The 17819-nt window shown below is 40.0% G+C and overlaps 1 protein-coding gene across 3 annotated transcripts in view; it reads left to right on the top strand.

The window, feature by feature from the left end:
• PLEKHG1 (pleckstrin homology and RhoGEF domain containing G1) overlaps positions 1-17819 on the top strand; it is a 187517-nt gene that overhangs the window by 138578 nt on the left and 31120 nt on the right. For all 3 annotated transcript variants that reach the window (XM_036413907.2, XM_036413906.2, XM_036413905.2), the window contains 2 exons: positions 5149-5249; positions 16112-16181. In XM_036413907.2, coding sequence (XP_036269800.1) covers positions 5149-5249; positions 16112-16181 — 171 coding nt within the window. The remainder of the gene's footprint in view (positions 1-5148; positions 5250-16111; positions 16182-17819) is intronic.

Genomic DNA, 17819 nt, shown 5'->3' with positions numbered 1-17819 from the left:
TGCTCCTCTTCAGATTGCTCAGGAGTGGGAAGAAAAAGTGCGGGTGTGGGGATGTGGGCAGGGGCCTGTGACAATGGTCCCTGAGGGCTCTACCTGCACAGAAGACAATGGCTGGAAGCTAAGGCCCTACCAAGAACAAGATGGGGGAGCTCGAGCCGTCTACTATCTAGATGAGCGAGCCCAGAAGATATGCCTTGTCTCCTTTTCACTGCACATCCCCAGAGGTGTCTCAGCATTGTATCTGGGTGTAAGGAGGGTGGGCATAGAGGATACCAGCTCTCCAGAAAGGCCTGGCACTGCCTTGCCAAGGCCTCTGCAGCCCCAGCTGCAAGATAGCGTCCTGCTCGGCCTCACGCACCACCTGGGAAGAAAATCAGAAGGAAGGAGAAAGCTGGTCGGTCCTTCTCCCAGAGGGAGCAGCCACATGGCAGAGGAGACAGGATTGGTCCCTCTGCCTTTTCCTTCACTGCCTGTCCCAGTTGACGGAGCCAGGGAACAGCACCCTTCATCCTTCAAGTGGGAAGTGAGAGGAGAGAGGGGAGCCCAGAAGCCCTTTTCTTAAAAGCCCACCCCGATGCTGGGTGGCCTTTAGCCTCCTTACATCCTTCAGAGGTTGCACCACCCACCCACACAGAGTGTGGAAGATTCTCCAAGATCGGTCCTGACCTCACTCCGGCCTGGTCTCCCCGTACAGCCCCGCCTCTGGGTCTCTGTGTGCAGGCACGTGCCCTGCCCCCTCTAACACTTCTCAGCCCCTTTCAGTGGCCTGTCTGCACCTACACTCCTTACCCTGTGCTTTTGTTCGCGCTTTTCTATCTTCCTGGATGTAGTCATCTCCTTCCTCTCCTTTCTCTGTGTTCAGAGTCCTGATCATCCATCCATAAAGGCCCTGATCCCCTGGCACCTTCTCTCTGAGCCTCTCCCTGCCCTGGAACACTCTTGTGTGCTTCCCAGTGGTGTGGCCTGAACACTGTATGGGACTTATTTGTTTACACTTGTCTTCCAGCTACACAGGGAGCCCCTTGGGGGAAGGGATCATGTTTTATTCATTTTTAAGTTCCTAGCTTGTAAAACAGCACTTGGCATGCATTCTTGTGTCCTCAGAAAAAGGGGGGAAGGAGGATACTTGTACGAATGAATCTGAATGTGCTTTCAAACTGTAAAGCGTGTCAGCTATGGTGGTATCCATGGCGCCCAGTGTAACACGGCACTTGGAAGGCAGGCTGTCAAATAAAGATATGACTCGTTTCTGGAAAAGGTGATAAAACCAAAATACAGGCACAAGTCTTAAGGAGGAGTTACAGCAGAAGTCTTGGGATTTAAATATGCTAACAACAGGAAGGAGATAGAAAAGAATAAACCATACAGTCAGTGGGTAGGTCTTGCTGAATTGGCTCTGCAGTTGAGCATCAACTCATGAACCAGAAGGTCATGGTTCAATTCCCAGTCAGGGCACATGCCTGGATTGTGGGCTTGATCCCTAGTAGTAGGGGGCATGCTTGATGTTTCTATCTTTCCCTCTCCCTCTCTCTGAAATAAAATTAAAAAAAAATTTTTTTTTAATTGGTATGTAGAATTTTGAAATGTGAGCTGGATTTATGAATGGAACCTTTTTTAATTTGAATCTTAATTCTTCCCCAGTTTCTACAGCATCTCTGCTGGATGGTTCCCCAGACCAGGACTTCTCTTCCTATCTATCATGAGGATTGTGTGTGTGTGTGTGTGTGTGTGTGTGTGTATGTGTGGTTTCCAATCAGCCACACACTGACACTTTTGAAAAATGCAATAATAACAAGAATTAGTAGAAAACTAAAATAGAAGGAATCAGACACTCAAAATACAAGTCCCAACTTATCATGAGACTCGACATACATCATCCTGTCAGAACGCTATGAAAGTCTCTGCAGCTTCCTCTCAATTTCCGCACTCACCTTACAGCACATCCGTCACCAGCAGCTTAACCAGCTCCTGTTCATTCACACCTCCAACAGCACCAAACTAGATTATCGCATGCTTTCAATGATAGACATTACAAGGAATGAAAGAGTTAATGAGGAGAGGACACTCATATACAAATATCATCATGGTGGAGATCTTAAAGGCATATACTGGTGGGAAAAAAAATACTTTAGGCAAAAGTTAAAACTTTATAACAAAATTATCCAAGTGATGAAAAGTGTGTGTGTGTGTGTGTGTGTGTGTGTGTGTGTGTGTGTCTCCCCAGAGTAGAGTAAATTATTAATCCTCTTGGAGAATAATTGTTTTCAATGCAAAAGTTTTAAGTTGGTCCTTCATTGTGCACAGTAAGATGGCAGTGGGTGCCAACATCCAGCCAATAAAATTAATAAGTGGCCTGACAGGCCCTAATACATTTCTCGGTGTCCTGGCTCTGTCATTTGAGCACAGAATGAGCTGTTATTATCATGGAGCTGCAAACCTCTCATTTTGGCCTCAGATGATTACAGCTGCTCATGCAGTGCATGCTACAGTAGTTTTCAGGAACTGGCTTAGGGTTAAAGTATCATATTTAAAAGACTTAATTATGATCAGCAGGGGGAACAAGTTGTGGCCACAGGACTTTGATCTGTTTTCTAGAGTGGCCTGCAAAAATTTGGACTCTTAACGATCTATTTTCTCAACCATTTCAGAAAACAAGCAGCTTTTACAATCTAGTTTCTCTACCACAGTTCTGAAATGCTTTCAGTTGGCGATGGGCCATCATCTGTTGGAAGGGGGCCACGGTGCTTTGTCTCTCTCCCCAGATGAAATTCTTCAAGCCCCTTAGCTCCATCTTTCCCTCACATGAGGAATGCAGCCTCAGGTTTCTGCAAATGAGCAAGCTTCGCACTTGAAGTGAGGAAAAGGATTGTTCGTTTTCTCATTAAACCTCAATGCAGCCAGCCAGATGGAGCGGGCATGTGTCCGTCACCTTTGACCCTCCTTTTGTCCTGCCTTTTGGTGCTGAACATGCCCATTCACAGTCTCTTGATTTACTTTTTAAATTTCATACCCATCCATATCCTCCAGTTCTACCTTCTTAATTTTGTGTACAATTTGTCCTTTTAAAATATTGATCAAGCCCATCGAGGGTCAGCTTATAAACCAGGAGATCAAGGTTCAATTCCCGGTCAGGGCACATGCCTCAGTTGCAGGCTCAATCCCCAGTGTGGAATGAGCAGGAGACAACCAATTGATGATTCTCTCTCATCATTGATATTTCTCTCTCTCTCTCCCCCTTCCTCTCTGACTGAAATCAATAAAAAAAAATATTTTTAAATGTTGATCAAAGTATTAAGCAACTATCAAATATAGTTGCTTAATACTTTGTACAAGTTAAATCTTAGCCCATCCTTTGGGACCATGTTCCATATATAATTTTATGAAAATATCGTTTGAATACATGTTTTCAAATGGTTTTGGTTTTTTATAGGAAATGTAGTTTAGTTTTCACATGTTCAAAATGCTATTACATCAATTCTAACTTCCTCAGCCTTTCTTATTTGATACTAATTCTGTATCCTGTGTGGATATATAAGCCTCTTAAAATTGTTCCATTCATAAAAGTAAGGAGACCAGGTCTTGGTATTGTGGGTTTTTAATGTCAACTGCACTTAAACCTTGTGAATTTAATTTCTTACTGAGATATCCACTTTCTTAAGAAGAACAGATGTTACCACAATGCTTGTTTCTAAAAAAAAAAAATATGAACATTGATTCATGCATGACAATGACCTTAAATGCTAAGACACTCAAATGTTTAAAAGTTATTTGATGCCACTGAGAAATGTGCTCCTGAGAAAGTTAATGGTGAAACCCTGCCTGTTTTTCATCTGCTGAACATAAAGTGCAAGAGAGAATGACTGGCTTATTAAAAGAAAAGAAACAATTATCTGATGGTTCTTACATCTCAGTTTCCCCTTTTGTTAGCTGCATTTAAGTCCTGCTGTGTTTGGGCCTGGGCTTTGGAATGAGGTTGTGAAGCTGCGTTTTCACGCTCTGCCTGATTTTCACAGCGTTCCTTCCTCTCAATGTTGCAGCAGCCCCTGTGCCTTTTGGTAGCCGGCCATGGTATATCGTTCAGCCCAGGGCCGGGGATTGTATTTATTTTTTATTTTATGTTGTTTCAGCTGTTTTCACTTTTGTCTTTATTGTCTTCTTGCCTCCCACTGGGTTCTTTTTGCAAGCACTGCCTGGGGACGGAGGAGAACGCTTGGCTATGAACCCTTTAGCACAGGGGGCGGGAAGGAGTTTCCCTCTCTCAGCAGTTCCAATAGCTTCTAACCACGCACATTTAACCCACTGTGGTCTGAGCCCTGGTTAGCTCTGTTTACAGCTATTTCTATGTTAAAGCAAATAAATTCATTTCAGCGTTTTCCATGGGTCATTAACATAGCCTGTTAGATAGCCTGAATTATGTGCTTTAAAATAAAAAGTGTGTGTGTGTGTGTGTGTGTGTGTGTGTGTGTGTAAATTGGTATTTGGAGAAGAATTTAGTTCTATAACAACTGAGTTCTTTCTAATTTAAAGGTTATGTTTAAATCAACTCTGTCACTTTTTTCCAGTTTCATTAATATATTCACACACACACACACACACACAGATATAATTGACATATAACATTGTATTAAAGGTGTACAACATATATATAGTGTTGTGGTATGTTAATTAATGCCCTATGTTAACTAAACACAGAACGTTTAGTTAACATCCATTAATTACAAATTATTTTTCTCATGATGAGAAATTTTAAGATCTGTATTTCTGGCTTTTCATTGTGTGAATTTTGGAGTATCTTTGACCATAGCATGAGATCATATTACTCAAGGAAACATCAGGTGATGTTTTTATGTCAGAACTCTGATATAATTGGTAACTTGTTATTATATTATCCATCTAAGGAAGCTCTAATGCATTTGAAGGTGGGAGTAGGTAATTAATGTAGATGACACTCTCTTTGGTCAAAATCCCCGTTCTATGACTATGTTAAGTATGATCATCATCAATAAAAGAGAGATTCTGTATTTTCATAGTAGAGTTAAGGAGCACATTAGTATAATAATTGTCTAAAACTGATGTGAAAGATACATCTTACAAACTCAAGATGATTTGCAGAAGGACAGCAATGACATCCTTCCCTTGATTTCCTAGGATTACCTTGACTGCATCAGGGACCAAACCAAACTTCCTCTGGGGACAGAAGAAAGATCAGCCCTTTTTGGAAACATACAGGATATCTACCGCTTCAATAGGTAAGTCCATGCGCCGAAGATTGCTCTCACACTGGGACATTATAAATGTCTCTCAAATGAATGTGGCCTAAGAGAACATCTCAGCAGCCACTGATTTGACTTCTTAAAGCATGTGGGTTCTTATGCCATGAAGTCTTCCCCCTGGAAGTATTCTTGTCTTGCATTTACTCAATATCCTATCCCACTCGATCCCCTTGGCTCAGAGGAGAGACCTGTTTGCCGTGACACAGCGGCATCTTCCTTCCACACCATGGTGTGAACCGAGCATCCGAAAACCCACGCTGGCTTCATCTGCAGCGTCCCACCTCTGCTGCACTTTCTGAAAATGTCTTCTGGCTGGGGAGTGGGCAGGATGCCATAAACACACAATAAATACTTGAAGTTACTTATATGTTAATTTATATTCTGTAATAATAAAAGCTACAAGTGATTGATTTAACTCAAACAGGTATTAAGTACCTACTATGCAGCAGGTGCTGGACTTACTGGTAGACCATGTTCATAGTAAACAAGGCAGACGGAGCCGAAGGAGCTGGACAAACATCAGTTATTAAAACAGAGTGTGATACTTTTTGGAAGACCAGGTAGTAGGCAGGTTAACCTCTGATGGTTTCCAGAGTATCTGGGTTTGCTTCTCAGCTGAGCCATGGATATATCCTTTGGTGAGTCTTTAACGGAGTAGAATAAACAATGTTCTCAGCTCAAGTCTTTGCTCAACTCTTCCTATCTCAAAGCACTTACTGGACACCCACACACACACCTTACCTGCTCTGTTCTTTCTTTCGCTCCCAGAATTCAGCAATTTCGAACATCTGCTATGATTGGCTTTTAGGATACATCTCTTCTTTCTCTTTTTCCCCACCCCACTCGCAGAACACTCCCTGAGGGCAGGGATCCATGTGTAGTTTTTACTGCCAAGGCCTGGCCCATATGGGCATCCAAACTTTTGTGGAATGAATGAATGGATGATGAATGGAAACAATAAGAATATCTACCTCTAAAAAATAAAAAAATAAAAAAATATTATAAAAAAAAAAGGAATATCTACCTCATATGATTACTGTGAAGCTTCAGTGAGCTGATCCACCTTGCTCATGGCCAACACGGAATAAACACCAACATATTAACCAGTGATGACATCGACTGTGTTATAGTAAATCCCATGTGTCCTGTCATCATGTGACTCAACCCCAGTGCAAATGACAGGATGTAGAGCTAGAAACCCAGGCAAGCCTATTTTGAATTGTCCAATCTCTATTGGTGGTATTTTTGTTGTTATTATTATGCCTAGAGGCCTGATCATGAAATTCGTGCAAGGGCCTTGGCCCCAGCCCCCACCCACTGCTGCAGCCCCCACCCACTCTGCCAAGGCCCCTGCCTGCTGGAGCTTTGTCTGGAAGGAAGGATGTCTGGAAGGACATCAGGTCTAATTAGCATATTATGCTTTTATTATAGGTTATTATTATTTCATTATTATTATTTTCAAGAATATCTTCTTATTACACTTTTACAGTTGAGTTGTCTATACTGTTACTTCCCTATTCACTTCTTTTTTCTTTCTCTTAAATCTGGAGTCTAAATTTAGAGCTCAGATGTCTTTGCTATTATATTTGGTTAGTAAATAAGAGTATGGATGAGACTTTTTATGTGAATGCCTCTTATGAATCCTTTATGATAAACCACCCCACATCAGTTGATTTCAAAGACACAACTATCCATTAAATCTATGGTTGGGGTTTGAAATAATTTTAAAGTTTCTATTATTAGTTCAGGTCTAGGTTTTTCAACATCATATAATATTATTGTGACCAACTAAGCAAGTTTTTAAATCCGTAAAATTAAAGAGGCCAAAAAGGAAATAATTTTTTTAACGGCCTGAATATTTCAACTGACTATTGTAGATTTTGTTTTTCAGGAAATATTTCCAAAATATAGAAAAGCATAAAGTACTATCAAAGCCTTTCCTTGTACCATATTTGCTTTAGAAATTCTTTAAACCATAACAACGTTACAAATAATGTTGAAGCACCATGAGTACTCCTCCCAACTGCATTTCCCTCTGGGGAGAATGGCACAGTGATGGTGAACCAGTTCTGCAGGCGGAGGACAAGGGAGGGGAACCTGAGATTGACAGTGTTTGCCAATTTCTGTGGTGCAAACACTCCCACCCCAGCAGATTTCAAGCTCCTAACAAGACATCACTGAACATGGAATTTGGAATAAATATGCAGAATTGGCTCTGGCAAGCCAGTGTAATCTGGCTTACTATGTCACTATAACTGTAACTGCTATCCAAGACTTGGTGTTTCATTCCCCTCAAGTATGATTTAGTTGACATGGCTATGTGTGTAAGCATTTGTTTATATAACATGCTTTTAGTCATTTCAAATATAGCATAAAGTATGTCAATTTTTACAAATCTTTTTCACTCAACATTTTTAAGATTTATAGCTCTACTTGGTTTATTTTGACTGCTGCGTACTATTCCACTGGGAGGAACACATTACTTTGCCTTTTGCTGATTACAGTAAGACCCAAAATCTTTTCTTGTTTATTGGCCCATATCCATTGCTTATCTGTCTGTCTGGATGTTGCTTTTCCATGTTGTTGTATAGGAGTTGTTGATGAATTCTGGCTGGTGATCTTTGTAGATTATGTGAGCTGCAAATTATGTCCTCGTATGAGACTTGTTTTTTTAACTTTCATTGTGGTTTCTTTGAAAAGAAGTCATATAATTTATAAGTTTGACTACACTAAATAAATATACTTTTTATAGCATGTGGGTTTTGTGTTGTGTTTAAAAAATTATCTCCTGTTCTCAGTTAATAAATTTATTTTTCCTATAGAGCCTTAAAATCTTGCTCTTTACATATATTTTTAATCTAACTAAAATTGATGGATGTATAGTATATGTTAGGAAACCAGATTCTTATTGGCAAATGGCTAGCCAGTGGTCCCATCACCACAGGTTGAAGACACACTCTCTCTAGACTGATTGGTAGTTCTGCATTCTTTCCAGGTCAGGTTTGCATGTATGCATGGTCTGTGGCCGGGCTCTGTACTCTGTTTTGCTGGCCTATTTGATTATCCCTGTCCCATGTCACATGTCCTAATTAGTAAGCCCACATTGCTCTTCTTCAACATTGGCTTAGCTTTTCTTGACTCTGAGTACCTAATGAAGAACTCTGTTGGGATTTTTATTGAAATTGCATTAAATTTATACATTAATTTTGGCAGAATTGACATCTTTACAATATTGAGTCATCCCATCATAAACATAATCTCTTTAATCAAGCCTTTTAAGATATTCTGTAATAATGTTTTATAATTTATCCATCATTTTCATACATGCCATTTTAAAATTTTCTATTTTTTAATTGGCTGTTATTGTCATCTAGTAATGCTTCTGATTTTTATATGTTGACAATGTATCCAACTGACTTTCTAAACTTTCCCATTAGTTATAATAGTGGTTTATAGATTTTTTTTTCTATGCAGACAGTGGTATCTAAAAATGAGAATATTTTTTGTCTTCCTTTATAATTCTACCCCTTAAGTTTTTTTCTTGTCTTATTACTTTGACCAAGTCCTACCACATAATGTTGATTAGATGTTGACATTCCTAACTTTTTTTTACATTAGGAGGAATATTTTAACAGTTTTACCAATAAGTGTGATGTTTACTCTGGGATTTAGATAAACATTTCTTCCTATTTTGCTAAGATATTATTATGAATTAATATTGGACTTTATAAAATGCTTAATATGCCTCTTAAGAAAATTTGCATAGGACTTCTTTCCTATTCATAATGTGGTAAATTATATAAATAGGCTTTCTGATTTGAGTCATACATATATTACTGGAATAAACCTACCTGATCATGATGTTTTATATATTTATACCATGATAAGTTTGATTTGTTTGTATTTTTCAAAGAATTTTTTCACTCATGTTCATAAGCGACAATAGCACATCATTCTTTCCTTGCACTGTCATTGTTCAGTGTTGGCATATAACTAGATTTAAGTTTTATTTCATAAGTATTGCAACATGAAATGTTTTGGAACGCAGTTGAGACTTCATTTTTGTTTTCTTTTTTATGCCAAAATCTCCCTTTATCTCCTAAACCCTTTGATATCTTAGATATTTAAGTTTCTGGTTTGGTGTCTGGAAGAAATCTCCAAATAGTCAGGAAAGTAGGTCAGTCAACACACACACACACACACATCACTTTCCCCATTTTAAATTGTCCTCAAAACCCCTAAAACTTTGTTTTTCACTGCTAACTAAAGAAGAAATGTCAACTACTATATACAGCATCACTCTCTTGGAATAGAAAAGAGTTTTCTAAACTGTAACTTGAATCTTTAAGAATAAAGAATGAGAAGTCTTGGCTAGGTTAGCTCAGTTGATTAGAGTGTCATCCCACATGAAAATGTGGGTTTGATTCCCGGTCAGAGCACACACCCAGGTTGCATATTTGATCCCCAGTTGGGGTGTATATGAGAGGCAATGGATTGATGTTTCTCTCTCACATCAGAGTTTTTCCCTGTGTCTCTCCTTCTCCCTTCCTCTCTAAAGTAAAAAAATAAAATATAAAAAGAATAAAGAGAGAGGAAATAGAAACCATTTCTACATATTTTTTAAATTATATTTTAGCAAATTAAAATCATCAGAGCTCCCTTCCTTCTTCAAAAGATGGAGTAAAAATGTCCTTTTTCCTTCAATTCATCTTCAATACCTATGTGAAATCACTACTGCGTGTAAAACGCTGGGCTAAGTCTAGTGATTTAGAGATTAATGGCACCATGGATAGCAGAGGCAGTAAGTCCTATAATCAAGAAGTGAACAAAATGCTTGGGGAACTCTGAGGAACACGCAATTAATTTTATCTGGAGGAGCTAGTGAATGCTTCACAGAGCAAATACCATACCCATACATCTTACAACAAAAAAGGATTGGGGCCATGCTTTTTTTCCCTCCCTTGAAATGTAATTTAGAAGATGAATCGTGGGATACAGATCACAATAAGACAAGGAAAAGTGGGGGCAGTTCTCTTTTCTTTTTGTGCATTTTCATGCCACCACAATGTCTTTGACTTCTGCTCAGTGGTAGAAATAGTTTTACCCACAGACTTCAAGGCCAGTGCTAACTCACCAGTCAAATGAATGGCACATTTAGTACTGTTAATCTCACCTGGTTTTCTGTTCTCACATGTGCCCCTGTGATACCATGACCTATAGGTGGGTGGGAAAGGGAGGTGGCTGCTGAGTCTATTGCAGACCGGAAGGGGAGAGGTGGCATTCCTGAATCTCGTGCAGTGTGAGGCAGTCCAGTCTTCAAGGTCAAAATACTGTTCCCAACTTCAAGTTCACATCAGCGGTCAGAGAAAATTTTGTAGGTAACACGTTCTGCAAAAGAGAACAGTGTTTTCTCTAATTTCCCATCCAAACCAAGAACTTGAACTCAAGTAAAAAAAAAAATCGTATTTTCTTTTTCATAGCCCTACTCAAAAAGGAAAAAAATATATGGAACAGTTACTCAGGGAAACGGGAAAATGCCCCAAACCTGAATGGAGGATGACTCTAGTTTTAGTTTTGAGAACAAAACACAATTCGTGAGTCACCCCTTCCTGCTAATGTCCACGTGGAATTGCTCATTATTTGCGCTGATGCAATGAGAAATCTAGGCCCCACCCCGCAAGGCTGTAACTGGAGGGACAGCCCTGCTTCCAGTCTTTATGGAGTGTCTGCAATGGCTGCCATACCATGTCCCATGCCCCATCTGTGTGTCCTTAGTATGTGGCACATTTATGTTATAGGGGGTCCTCTTTCCCACACTCCCTGTTGTTCATCAAACCCCAGCCACAGGGCTTCCTTTCTGTACTTCACATAAGAATTTCCTTTCTATACTTCACTTCCTTTCTACACTTCCTTTCTATACTTCACCAAGTTCCTTCTGTCCTGGACTCACAACCAGTTTCTTAAATGTCTTTCTCTTATAGTCCTCCCTACGCTCAAGTATCACCTTCCACGACTACTCCAACACCCTTCCACCCTCACCCACCCTCTGGTGCCCTCTACCATGTCACCCTCTTTGTTTCATATCATATAGTACAATATCATATTATTACTTTCATATTTTTTATAAAGTGATAAGATGCTATGGTGTGTGAATTTCTCTTGTAATTTCATTTACAATAGGATTCGTTTTTAGCAAGATGGTTTTTAATATTTGATTTTTTGTGTAAGAATACTTCACATGAGCCCTAACTGGTTTAGCTCAGTGGTTGAGCATCAGCCTACAGACTAAAGAGTCCTGGGTTTGATTTCCAGTCAGGGCACATACCTGGGTTGTGGGCTTAATCCCTAGTAAAGGGTGTGCAGGAGGCAGCCAATCAATGATACTATCTCATCATTGATGTTTCTATCTCTCTCTCCCTCTCCCTTCCTCTCTGAAATTAATAAAAATATTTAAAAAAAATGCTTGACATGAGATGTACCCTTTTAACAAATTTGTTAGTGTACAATTCATTATTGTTCACTTGGGTACAATGTTATACTACAGGTCTCTAAGATGTACTCATCCTGTTTAACTGAAACTATATTCCCATGGACCAGCAACTCCTCCATTTCCCACACCCACAGCCCCTGGCAACCACCATTCTACCACCTCATTCTAGGAGTCTGACTATTTTTGATTCCTCATGTAAGTGGAATCTTGACAGTATTTGTCTTCCTGTGACTGGCTTAATTCATGTAGCATATGTCCTCAAGTTTCATACATGTTAGGACATATTGCAGAATGTCCTTATTTTTTAAAGACTAAATAACATTTCATTGTATATATGTTCCACATTCTACAATAGTTGTTGTTTTTTTTATCCATTCATGGAAGTTTAGCTTGTTTCCACATCTTGGCTTTGTGTATGTGTTTGTTTGTTTGTTTGTTTGTTTTGAGCTTTACTCATTGTTATTTAATTATTTTCTTTGGCTTTGTGTTAACAATTGGCAATGAACATGGGAGTCCTCATGTCTCTTCAATATCCTCATTTCAATTCTCTTGGATAAAGGTCCCAGAGTGGAATTGGTGGATCATATGGTAGCTCCATTTTTTATTTTTTAAGAACCTCCGTACTGCTTTCCATAGCAGCGGCACCATTTTGTATTCCCACTAGCAGTGCACACAGGTTCCAGTTCCTCAATCCTTGCCAACATTTGTTGTCTCTTTTTTAATGTGTTTTTTAGTTATTCAGTTATTGACTCTATCACCCCTGATGAGAAGAACATCATCACCATGTGACAGGGCCTTGGTCTACACTCTTTACTCTCTAATCCAAGTGCCTGTAACAGTGCCTGACACAGGGGGCTTTCAGTAATTACTACGTATGTTGAACGGAGAGCAAGCAAGGTCGTGGGCCATCTATATTAGGATGATAGTCCTGGTGACAAGAGAATGAGCGAATTCCCATTACGTCCTCCTCACCGTTCCCATTTTTTGTGTGTTTATCCTATTTTAGAAGAGAGTTGGGAAGGAGAGCGGGCCAAGTGACCCAAACAAGGCCTCCCACGTAGGCAGGCACCGTGCTAAAGGCACCATGATGCAGAGTCTAGCCCTCAGCCCTCTCAAGTCAATCAGGAAACAAATCCTTCCATCACTGTGTTTATGATATAGTACACAACTGGCATTGAGAGCCCTGACACTAACCCCAGCTGTGGGCATTCATTATTAGCTGTGTGACCGAAGGTACACCACCTCCTTTTTATGGAGCCATGGTTTCCTCACCTTAAAATTAGGGGTTGGGACTGGAAGTAACTCCCAGATCTGTGGCTCTTAAGCAATTAGTGCCAGTTATTCATTTATCAGGGAACTTTACCTAGAGCCTGGGTGGGTCCGTCCCCTAAGACATTCCCTCCTGCCAGCAAGTCAACTGTGGAGATGAAATTAAAGCTGCCAGGAGAACTTGATGAGCATGACATTTAGAACGCAAGGAGTTAACTGTTGCCAAGGAGCGTTTCTATTACGCTGTGAGAAGTGACATGATGAATTCTGCCCAAAATTCTCCTGTGCCCAGAAAGAGGATTAGTATTGAAAACTGGACACAAAACCCGCATCCAAAGCACGGCATCCTCCGGGAATGGGAACACTGGGCCAGAAGCATGGTTCGTCAGCTGCTCTTTTTCTTCAACCTTTTATCTCCATCCCAGTGATTATGGGTTTTTGATTTACTCATACCCATCTTTTTATAAAAGTTTTTTTTTTTTTTTTGGAATTTTTATAATAGTTTATTTGAGCCAAACTGATGACATAGACTAGGGAGCAAAATCTCAAATGCTCCTATAAAAAAATATTGATGTAAATATCAGAACTATATTTTCCAAACTAAGAATAATCTTACAAAGGAAATGTGTTTATGACAACAGTAGGAAAGAATTTTCAAATTGGAACTCTCCTGAAATCATATGTTTGGTAAAAGATCCTTTCAAAGTGCAAGACAGACCAATAGATTTCAAAGTGATGGTAAATAGCATGTTGGTATACTTTTAGACTCCAACAAACCCCTAAGAAACTACGACTTGTTGAGTTTCAGTATACTATCCAAGAGAGGTACCCCCACTTATCTGAAAGGCTATTAAAATATTCCCCCCTTTTCTAATGTCACATGTGTGTGAGGCGGGACTTTCCTTTATATACTTCAACCAAGATAACAGATTGCACTGCAGAAGCAGAGATGAGATTCTATCTGGGTTAAGGTAGACATTAGAGATTTGCAAACATTTAAAACAAATCTTCTCTTCTTGCTAATTTTTTTATTTGTTTTATAAAATCTATTTTTCACAGAAATTTATGTTAACATAATTATATTTATTATGAAGTGAATTGGTGGATTTTTTTTAAATTGTTTTAATTTTTAATATAGAGCATACTAATAGATAGAACCCACATAAATATCTCTTCAGAGCGTCAGAAGGCTCTTACAGCCGAAGCCGGTTTGGCTCAGTGGTAGAGCATCGGTCTGCAGACTGAAAGGTCCCAGGTTCGATTCTGGGCAAGGGCATGAACCTTGGTTGCGGGCACATCCCCGGTAGGAGGTGTGCAAGAGGCAGCTGATCGATGTTTCTCTCTCATCGATGTTTCTAGCTCTCCATCTCTCTCCCTTCCTCTCTGTAAAAAATCAATAAAATATATTTTTTTTAAAAAGAAGAAGAAGGCTCTAACAGCAGTCGCTGAGAGGCACTGCCTGGGAGTGAGCGCTGTTCTGCACAAAGTTTGCGGTCAGCTCTGAAGTGTCTCACCCGCAAACAGAAAAGGACACATGAAGATCCCGGATATTTGACGAGAACCTCAAACATGAATGACAGAAGCAGATGTGATCAGAAAGAAAGGAGCTCAGCTGAAACCAAGGAGCAGGAACAAAAAGCCCAAAATAGGACAATATCTTCCTTGGAGAGCAAAGGTTTTACATCCTTAAATAAGAACAGACACCTAGGGAGAGCTTCCTTTAAAAAAGAAAAACCTCTGAAATGGTATCTAAGAAACAAGGTTTCCAGCACAGGCGCTGGGTGAAGGGCGTCCTCAGGATGGTGTTGGGGAGAGATCCCCGCAGAGGCAGAGGGGACCAGCAGGTAGTCACCAGAAAAGAAGGCACCAATCGGTGACCTGATGTTTGCACAAGTGAGACGAGAGTTATACTCTGGCGAAATGTTTGATAAATTGGTGGTGTGTACTTAGACACAAAAGAGAGAGAGAGAGAGAAAGAATTTTAACTCCAGGGGAAACATGGTTATATAAGAAAGGAAATGTAATTATGTTGTCCTGCAAGGCTCATGAGAATAATATTTAAAATGTAATAATATTTAAAAATGTAAGCTCTGACTTTAATCAAATTTCATAACAGAGTCATTGAGAAAATGGGAGGTGGGCAGGTTTAGGGAAATTCAGAAGTAAATACCACACAAAACTGACAATAATGAAAATGTAGCTTCAGCATGTTTAGAAATGTAGGTACATGTAGCAGACACGGCTACAGCGGAACATGCTTCTAGATAGTGGCAATCAAAGGTGGGAAATAGAACGCAAGGCTATTTAAGATATTAAACATGTAATGCACAGCTAATTAAAATAAACACTCAATATAGTAAAATATGCATTAATACAGCAATGCAATATGGAAATGCACTAACATTTACACTGAGAATGCCCTTTGACCCAGCAATTCCATTTGTAGAATTTTATTCAACTATGCAAAATTAGTTAAATGAATTATGCTATTTTTTACCCAATGAAATATCATGCTGTTACTTCAATTAAGAAATTATTTTAAAATAATGTAAATTTACATCTAAGAAAAGGCCTTTTCTTCCCTAGCATATCTTTCCTCTAGAGCACAATCTTTGTTTAAAATTTTATATTTGTTAGTGTGGTAAAATGTCCAAGTCTTCCAATGGATTCCAAGCTCCAGGAGGCCCAGGCCAGAGACCATATCTCGGTTTGCTCACTGATGTATTTGCTCTTGGTGCTTGCACAGTCCCTGGTGCATGGAACGCTGTCTGATGAATGAATGAGTGTGTGTGGGCACCCACGGCAACAGTAAGAAACTCCTGGAAGACATAAGTGCTGATCAGAGCTTCTCTCTGAGTGGGAGAGTTACAGATCAGACCAAAGTTTAAATTCCTGTTCCCTCATGACCTTGGGAAGTCCCTATTTGAGCCTCAGATATAATGACAACAGGTCCTCAGTTAACCAATTAAATGATTCTTTGTAAAGGCCATATAAATGTTTAGGCGTCTAAGGTATGTAAAATGTCCTCCACCATAAAACCCCAATCTAATATTTCCTTTGTTGTTTGTTTGTTTATTAGTGAACTTTTGCAAGACTTGGAAAACTGTGAAAATGACCCTGTGGCCATAGCAGAATGCTTTGTGTCCAAGGTAAGCAGGGTTCATTTTTCTGGGCCAACAGCACAGATACAGGGTACAGATTGTTTTCATCTTACTGTTAAAATGACTTGTTTGTTTCCTGGTGGGTGAAGTTAGCCACTAATCTCACTCTGGCTTCTTTCTTTTTTTTTTTCTTTCTTTTTTTTTTACCAGCAAGGGGAAAAATAGACTTTCCCCAGTAAGTTAGGAAATAATAACTTAGTAATTGTCCTGGAATTTGTATAGCAATTGTATGATGTTACTCGTCTTTCGTATTGAAAACCTTTACATTTGGGGAAATAGGGGAATAGAAGAATGCTAGAAAAATAAATAAATGTAAAATACCACCAGACCAATTAGACTATAAGTATTTTATGTATAATATATAGGGCACTAGCCGAGGCTACACAATTTTCATTTAGGGGCTAAAGAGAAGCAGAATTCATCTCTGCCATCGTAACAGTGTATTCTTATCTTCCTACACTTTTCTTAATCTGCATTGGTGGCTTAGGAAAGGCATTTGACTTTTATAGCTTACATGGCAGATGGTGCGTACTCGGTGCCCAGATAGGAGACAGAATTCTGAAACATACCAGGCAACCCTTCCAACATTATTTTCTGGACGTACCTATGGAATCCGACCATGTGTTTCTCTGAAAAATCCAAAGCTTTTGTTTGGAAAACCTCTAGCAGAAATTGCTTTGCAGCAAAAACCCTGTGTGATTTCTGCAGTTGTGGTTTCACAGGTCCAACGCGTTAAGCAAAGCTCAGTGCTTTGGGATCAACCAAGAATTAGCACCCCTTTTCAAGCTCCAGAGTGTAATGCATGCCCAATGGGAACCCAGAGGTGTCCCCCCAGCCTGGCCTGTTTCCTTGATTGCCCCCAGGGGGTCATGTGTTATGGCTCCAGATCCATCCCGTGGCTTTGGGCCCACGCACAGCACTCCGGGTTTTTTTGCAGTGAGGTTCCTGTAAGGCAGCTGACAACCTTGTATAGAAAACACTCCTGACTCTGGGTGGATGTGGGCGTGGGCGTGTTAACGTGTGAATCGTTTGTGCACACATGGAGGCATACAGTTCTTTTCACAAGTTGCCTCGGTCGTAAATAATTCTCCTAAAGGGTGGGAATGTGAAAAAGAGGAGGAAAATGAGAACAGGAGAAAAGAGTCCAAAGATATGCCAAGTATATCAAAGGAGATATGTTAAAGTAACCGCAGCACATAAACAGCATCGAGGCTTTTGGAGACGTTTGGGCTTTGACTGGTAACTGTAATCACGAGTTGATTAAAGACGGTCCAGCATATGCTTAGCGCCGGCTTAATTATGCACATAAAAGTCTGTTTATGGGCCACGCTGCCAACTCCCAGATCTCCTTTTCCATTGTAATAGTGCCAGGTTTAATTAGAAGACCGACTCGGGCAGTCCACACGCTCCCATGTGAGCAGGGAGCTGTGAGGGGGTGTCGGGTCCTGGCACGACCTGCCCTTCACTCAGCACCCCGACATTTAGGAGATGCTACGTCTTCTGGAGCGCACGCAGCTGCTCAGCTCCGGGAGGATGGAAAATTGCTTTAATTGAGGGGCCATTAATGAAAGGGGCAAAGCTGGCGGTTGACTCGGGCTTTCATCTGAAGCACTGGGGCCTGCCCAG

Source organism: Pipistrellus kuhlii, unplaced genomic scaffold, assembly GCF_014108245.1.
Source record: "Pipistrellus kuhlii isolate mPipKuh1 unplaced genomic scaffold, mPipKuh1.p scaffold_m20_p_5, whole genome shotgun sequence".
Lineage (NCBI taxonomy): Eukaryota > Metazoa > Chordata > Mammalia > Chiroptera > Vespertilionidae > Pipistrellus > Pipistrellus kuhlii.
The sequence above is the reverse complement of the archived record's forward strand: the minus strand, read 5'-3'. Positions and strand labels throughout refer to the sequence as shown.